The following is a 7,886-nucleotide window of genomic DNA, read 5'->3' as shown; positions in this document are numbered from 1 at the left end:
TTATGGTTTGATAGTTGATTCATTTTGAGAATGAGAATCAACTACCCAGTCGGGTCGGTCACCTTCTAGGTAGACACGATAACAAAAATCAAATTCGGCGATTACGAAGCAGCTTTCGTATAAGCTACCGTCATCTTTGTTGAAATGATAGCAGTATTTGCATCCAGTATCAAGTTCATCTTCAGCTTCCCTCTTTACCTTGCCGTTATCTGCAAAATGATTTAAAAAGATTGTAACTCCTAAATAGTGATGCAAACTTAATAGAAATCTAAATTAAAATGAAAAAACTAAAATCATGATTTCAAGTATTAAAAAACTAGCTGATAATATGGAGAATTATTATTGTTGAAAGCAATTAAGCTGCTTAACTTTAAAAAAAAACACTTTGATTATGAAAAAGTAGAACCGGGTTAAGTCATTAAAAAAGTAATGAATGAGATAAAAGTGTAATATAAGGCTGGCAATACAATACAGGTGAGAGTAGTCATTACCCAAAAGGCCCGAATGCAAGGTACTTACCAGCTGATGCAGAACTTGTTACAACCATCCACCGGTAGCCATTGGTACACTCTTCATGGGCTCCATCAGGTATGAAACTGGTGTCCTCAATCTTTCCAGGTAAAATTTGAACTTCATTCTCTACTGAGCCGTCAACCTGAACCGCTCCGTGGTTGGAATTTTTGAGAAAAGACTCAAATCCTTGATGAGAGTTTGAATTGGCTCCTACAGGAATCACGTAACAAACCTTGTTCCCTGGTGCCCTGATGATATGAATTCCCTATACAAAAGACTAAATCCTTAATACGTGTTGAAAGACGTGTATGAGAAGGCGTAGTATAGTCAATTGCTAATTTAATGTTTACTGTTGTTATTATATTAAAACTAGTCACTCATTGATTAGAATATTACAACGAAACACACTTTTCTTTATAATTCCTGTTTTTCGAAATTATCTAATACAGTTTTCCTACTATTTATGATATCATTTATCTTCATTCATACTAAAATCTATGGTTTTTCTACTTGAAGCCTGATAGTTATTTCACTACTTTGTTAACCAACTTTGTTATCTTTATAAAGAATACTTACATTAATGCACTGATTTTTGACAAAAGTGAAATAAGTAATGATGATAAATATTACAATAACTTTACACTATCTTTACACTTAATTTTGCCACTTCACAATAACTGATTGCCATCTTTTGGGCTGTTAGCATGATATGTTAACACTGTTAACACTATGAAAGTACCTTGGTACCGTGTTGAAAGAAAATATTTTTTAATCTGTAGGTCAATTTTAAAACACAAACAAATTAAAAAAAACATTTACACAAAGTGCATGACAGGAAAAGTTAATATTTGGTGCGCAATCAAATTCTGCAATGACATGAAAATCTTTTAGTCAAGATAATCACAACTTTTCATCAAGGTTCTCAGTTTTTGAGTATTTTTAAAATTAATTATTTAATTTAAAGCATCCTATATTTTAATGAATTATGGGATTAAATAAAATATAAAATGAAGTATTTTAATAAAATGTATGTAGCCTCCATTATGTATGAATATAATATGAGTCCTATTATATTTTATACTAGAAATTTCACATTCTACAAATCCTATGTTTCAATAAAAATATAGCATTTTAAATTTCATATTATATATAAAATCCTATATTTAATAAACTGTTATAATAAACATAATAATATATATTATAAATACCAGATATATTATTTTGTTTTATGAAAAGTATTCTAAAGTAAAATCTTTTAGAAAAATAAACGTTTTATAGGTCTCAAAGTCTTTCATGGTTTGTGTTCTCATTTTTAACAGGACAGTTACCGGTTTTCTAATCATTTCACCTTACTTGATGGGAACAATTTGCATACAATACCTAGCAACCATTTTGCATACAATACCTAGCAACCATTTTGAAAACATCTTTGTTAGCTGCTTTAGCACTTTCCCACCTAATATCTGTTCTCTGAGCAAAAAAAGGTATTTTAAATTAAGTTAAATTATTTATTTGATTTTAGTTGCTGACTGTTGCCTTTTTGTTTTATGATTGTTCTATAGCATAATCTGTAAAAGATTTCTAATTGAAGTGAAATTACTGCCAATAAAATTACATATCAATATATATCAAATGATTGATCGCAATTAAAAACTTACCTTGCTAAAGTCATCAACTTCGAAAGAGCCATCAGCTCCCTTGTAGTAAGCAACTCTTGAGTTCTGGTCGTAACTGATGTGTTCTTCTTTCTGACAAAAGTAACACTGCACTTACAATAAAGTTTCAGAAGCATTTGCACTCTAAATAGTTGTTACAACACGTAACTTAATCTATGCTTAGTTTTAGTGTGAAATACTGAGATTGTGAAGTCATATTGTACATCTTTAAAGTATTAATTACCTCATTGTTTCCAGATGTTACTGTCACATCAGCTTCTATGTCTACAGTTTTAACCTTTTGCTGAGGCTGGCAACTAGCTTGGCCATGGATAGATAAGTAGATCAGACCACCCACTGTGCCAGTTAGTAGAAAACTTAGTACTAGCAAAGCCAACCCTTGGAAGGGAAACTTGCTCTTCTGTGACGACATCTAAAGACAATATACAATGCATGTGCTTATTTCTTCAGCTCACAAATCGATACCATTATTCTACTTTAAAGCACACAAATTACATAATTTTTATCATAATTATATTTCAATACCTTAGAGTCTTGGCTTTCGAATGAGCCATTGTTTGACATGGTGAGACAGACATTAGTTGGTGTTTATAAGATTTCCCTGGAGCTGTACCGAATAAATGTTCAATGGTTTAGGCTCGACAATTATGATGACACAATTTTCATGTTCTATATTTAACGTTTATATTTATCAACTACGATAATGACGCTAGTGGCAGGCAAAAGTAGGGCAACTCCAGAGAACCAATTAAGATGACAAAAGAATCAGTGTCATTAGCTCTCCACGTACAGATTATTTCTATAATAAATAACTCAGCTTCCAAGCACCAAACTATCTTTCCTCGAAGATATTATGCACTAGCCTTCCCTTTTTGTGATGTTGAGGGGCACAACTGAGAGTAATTAATGTCAAGCATTGCGTGATCTTGCCGAAAGTGTGATTGACATATAGTCCTATGGCCCAACAACTGCAGTAGGCCACAATTTAATCAATGTGATTTCACCTTGATCAATAACAGTACACTTATTGAAGCATAATTAATTAATCCAGAACATGTGTTTGTATTGGCGTTAGCACGATCCTGGGCATTATTGGATATTTAGAATCCTAGTTTATTTTTAGCACTCTCTGGGTTTAACAACACCGGTTGTCACAAAAAAAGCGCAGTTTTGATGGCAGCGAAACGGATTGACTACCTAAGGCTAAATATGAATTATGATATCTATTGTGGGAACCACAACCGAGTGTCTTTATATTGCAGGCCACACTTTTGACACCCTGTTTTCATAGTACTATTATTCTTTTTGTATTAAATATAGGCTCATTCGAATGCCAAGACTGACGTATTGATTTATATAATAGAAAAATTCTATAATTAATGCGCTTTAAAAGTTTTTTGTGACAAGAAAACAAATAAATACACTTAAACGCATTGAAGTTATTTACAAATTTTTCTAAAACTAATGTTGGCTTCATTAGTTTTCACTTACAAATATATTTTTCATAATACACAGGTTTGTTTAAAATGAAACTCTGCACACGTATTCTAAATCATAACAAACATGAGGCTATATCATAACAACTTTATTATTTACATTTCAACACTACGCGAACAGCATGTAACAAAACCTTTACTGTGGAAGGCTAAAATCCGAGGCTTTGCGCTGAATATTTCTGATGTGCTGAACCAATTCTTTGATTGGTTAGCTACCTGCTCTTTTTTGATTGTCTTGCAAAATAATTTGGTAAACATTCTGTTTGAGATAAAACTATTGCCAATAAAATAGTATATGAATACTCACTAAGATTTTTTCACCATCCATCCTGCAGGCTGTTTACCACAAAACTGACCGGTGATCAGATGGCTTACAATTTTATACTCCAGGAAGACTCAACCAGATTGGCTGTACTATATATCACGTGTTAATGATTACTGGTTAATGATGTATGCTTATTATGCTTCTTGGAATCTCATCCGATTAGCTTGAGCTTACGCCAAGTTTTACTGAGAGTCTTCTTCTCTTGTCAAGCGCATTAACTCATTAGTAGGTATTTTTAATTCACTGTGTATATAAATCAGAGACTTCTACACAACTGAAAAAATTCAAATAAGTAGCTCTTACCTCGTTAAGCCAGTTAAATTATTAGAGTAATATAAATAATTTTTTTTATATGATTCAAAGTTCATTAGCAACACAAATCTTTTTCTCTCTAAGTTCATCAGTAAGATGTCTGCCGAACACCTCAATCAGACAGCTCTCTCTGTCAGAATTTTGATAGTGCTTTTTTGAACACTAATAAAATTGGTCATGACAGAACTACATCCTACCGATATAACACTCCAACTTATGCAGACATGAGTCGTCATAAAGGGGTATTTGAACTATGTACACACGAAATATAATACACAAACAGTGGTGGCATGATAGAATCTCAGTTAAAAAAAAACTCAATAAGCGAATAGCCTAAGGCATTGCAAAATGTATTCTGATAAGTATTTATATTGTGTATTGTGCAGGCCGAAAGTACATAGTTGTTATACAACTCTAAAAATTCCTACAATATAACATTAAGGCAACGACTATTGTGTCTCTGAAAAGAGTAACTAACTTAACTCAACCTTGACCAGCACCTATAAACAAGTAACTTTAAGCACACCAACTTGGTATCTGCCAGACTATATTTTGGAAACTTTTAGCATGACTTTGATGTTTATGAAAAATGAGCTGAAATTATAAGACTACGATAGTATATAATATAATATGATATAATATTGTTAAAATTATTATAGTATGTAGTTATGTAAATTTGTATATAAAAATATGTATATAAATCTCAAAGTTTTATATGTCTGTGAATCAGTCTGAGTGGTTATTGCCATTAAATACTTTCAATGAAATGCTCGCCTAGTGTTGAATTTGAACTCCCAGGGATTGCGACCACAAATTTCTAACTACACATTTAACCACTGAGCTACACGGCCCTTACAACTCCGTTGCTTTCATCACGTACCTTATGCCACTTTTTCGACTGCAAACGCTAAATGACGTATTAATTACCATATAATGCCAGCGGTTATGATACCCATGTTATAAAATATTTTCCACCTGACTATAAAAAACGATGCTTTTTTGTTCTCACCTTACCAGGGCAAATACGTTTGCCGCCATACGATATCAACAATAATTTCTTACGAAATTAAGCTTTGGCGATTGTTATGCATTATCTGTTTACAAATCCGTTATAGTAAAAACAGATTTGCAAACAGATAAATGATCAAATTTTAGTTAAAAATTTTGTAAAATACCTACTAAAACTTTCTTCAAGTATGTTTTTAGTAAGTTAAATTTATTTAAGTTAGATTCAGTGATTATGTTAGACGTCTGTCTTGTTAGACGTCTGTCTGTCTCAAAGGTAAAAACTCTGCACATAGTACTGTGTAATATTAAATTTTTTTTCAGATTTAGACTACAAAATGCACTAAAGATATTGTACGTAACTTTAGTTACTAAGTTAACATATTAACATAGTTACCATATTAACAGGTTAATATATTCGGTTGCTACTATTTTTCACTGATGATGCTTTTGATGCTTTTTACAAAGAAGTGATTGCATTAGATAATTACTATGGGTTTCTATACCACTTTATACGATATTGCCGCCTTATGAATTCAGCACTGAAATGAACTAAAATCATATAAATTTATAGCAAATAATGCTTTGTGTTATAGTAGCAAAACAAACTATTTTTAGCCATTATTCGCTAATGGTTTCACAGTTAGAGTTACACTAAAGATGCCCCAATTCTGACATCACCAGTCGATTCAAATACTGATCCGATATACCATTTCTTATTAAAAAATAATCTGATTCAGAAGCCGATTCAGATCTTTTGTGTTGCATAGATAATTGTTCATTTTATTATAAAAAATATAAATATTGGTGTGTTTATTTGTTTGTATTGATTTATGTATAGAAAAATGTATGTGTTCACATACTGACACACCGTATATACGTACATAAGTATATATATACACAAAGTGTATATATATATAAACTTATATATATATGATATAAACAGAGATATGTATTCCCATACTGACACACCTTGCATGTAGTAACAAAGCAGTTCATGTTTCTTGTAATTTGTAAGTAATAATAGTAATTTGTTTTGTAATTAATTAAAGTAATTGTTGTTTGTTTAGTTGTCAACAAAAACAATGTTACCAGTAGCTGTGAAAAAACAGCGGGTTTTTAATTTATATTAAGTCCTAGAATAGTTTCGTCACAAGAGCCAGCTCATCGAATGATCTGTAGGACCATTATTATTTAGAAAAAACTTGAAAGCCTATGGTTGGAATAAATAAAATAAGAAAGAGAAACAAATTAAATTAAAAAAAAAACTAAACCAAACGAGAACAGCCCAACAAACAAGCTACGTATCGCCAGGATCAAGAAAGCGATAGATATGTTTATGCATCGACTGCTCATATTACTTTCGTAATGCTAGTAAATAGAAATATTACATTGCGTTCTTGTTTCCTTTCTTTTTTATCTTATTCGTGATCGGCTGCAATAAATCCTATTGCTACAATTGAAAAATCCCGCACTTTGTGATAACTAAAGCAAAACCGTTCCTCAGCTGTGTTGATGTTGATGAGGCTGATTTAACTGAGACCAAATTTTATCGATTTTAATCTTATTCTATAATATACTTTGGGATACTGTAATATAATCTATATACTTTAGGGTACTATAATATAATTTGTATTAAAATCTTTAATTGTAATACACAAACTAAACCTGCTGGTAAATATTGTGAGTTGGATTCAATAAAATGTAACAACATCACCACTAGTGAAAGGACAGAGATGTTATTAAACCAACTGATCACCAGGAGATAAACTGTCTACTGGCTAGATGTTATGTCATGACACAAAGCTCTACCCGCTAGACATTATGTCATGACACAAAGCTCTACCCGCTGAGCTGGCTCCGTCTACTTACAATCATAATAAGCATTGTATCATTCATGCCTATGTTTGTCTGAATGGCAAACTTAATTGGCTTCAAAATGGTACCAATAATAGCTCTATAGCAGTGGTTTTAGCTAAGTTAATAATAACTGAAGCCAAACAAACGAAAAGTTTATAAGGCTTATAACTTGTATTGTACCCCTAGATTTCTAAAATTTGCCGCCAGGGATACTTGTACCCCAGGTTAGGAACTTGTGCTTTAGTTGATATCAGCTATTGCGTTCAAGTTGCAGTATTACGCGTCATTATTCTGTCAGTCTCTTGCAACTATAGATGTCATAATCACACTTTCGCTTGATCTGAGCGTTTCATTGCGACCAAATTTTATCGATTTTAATCTTGAAACATCCCGGCAATCAGACAACCTCACACATCAAAAACAATCACAAATGATAAAAAGTAAAAATACCTTCTGGTAGAATTTACTAAAATGTTAAGCAAGTTCATCTTTAAGTCATCAGAAATCGAAGAACCAAAGGAGTTGTCACACCATAGGTTCTAATTTTAGAAAGTCATACCTACATGTATGACAGTTTCAGACGGTGTTTGAACCTACAAAGAGTAAAAAAGGCCTTAAGTTAACACATGATAAGTTATAGCTAACACATGAGGGAGATTTGGCATTTTGTGCATAAGTATAAAATATTTATTCTATGAA

The 7,886-nt window shown here is 32.0% G+C and overlaps 1 protein-coding gene across 1 annotated transcript; it reads right to left on the bottom strand.

The window, feature by feature from the left end:
- LOC137404932 (uncharacterized) lies at positions 1–4,067 on the bottom strand. Its single transcript, XM_068091160.1, has 5 exons — positions 3,993–4,067; positions 2,413–2,601; positions 2,172–2,261; positions 520–778; positions 1–209 (listed from the first exon to the last, which is right to left on the bottom strand). Exons 1-5 carry the CDS (start codon positions 4,011–4,013, stop codon positions 1–3), a joined length of 768 nt encoding a protein of 255 aa, XP_067947261.1. The 5' UTR covers positions 4,014–4,067.
- Positions 4,068–7,886: the final 3,819 nt, after the last annotated feature.

This window comes from Watersipora subatra, chromosome 9 (assembly GCF_963576615.1).
Source record: "Watersipora subatra chromosome 9, tzWatSuba1.1, whole genome shotgun sequence".
In the NCBI taxonomy this organism is placed as follows: Eukaryota; Metazoa; Bryozoa; class Gymnolaemata; order Cheilostomatida; family Watersiporidae; genus Watersipora; species Watersipora subatra.
The sequence above is the reverse complement of the archived record's forward strand: the minus strand, read 5'-3'. Positions and strand labels throughout refer to the sequence as shown.

Coding starts and splice junctions, on each gene's coding strand:
- LOC137404932 (XM_068091160.1), bottom strand. CDS start 4,013: ATGGATGGTGAAAAAATCTTA. Junction 2,602..3,992: donor TGGATGGTGAAAAAATCTTA/GTGAGTATTCAT, acceptor TATTGTCTTTAG/ATGTCGTCACAGAAGAGCAA. Junction 779..2,171: donor AAGTTGATGACTTTAGCAAG/GTAAGTTTTTAA, acceptor TCTTTTGTATAG/GGAATTCATATCATCAGGGC.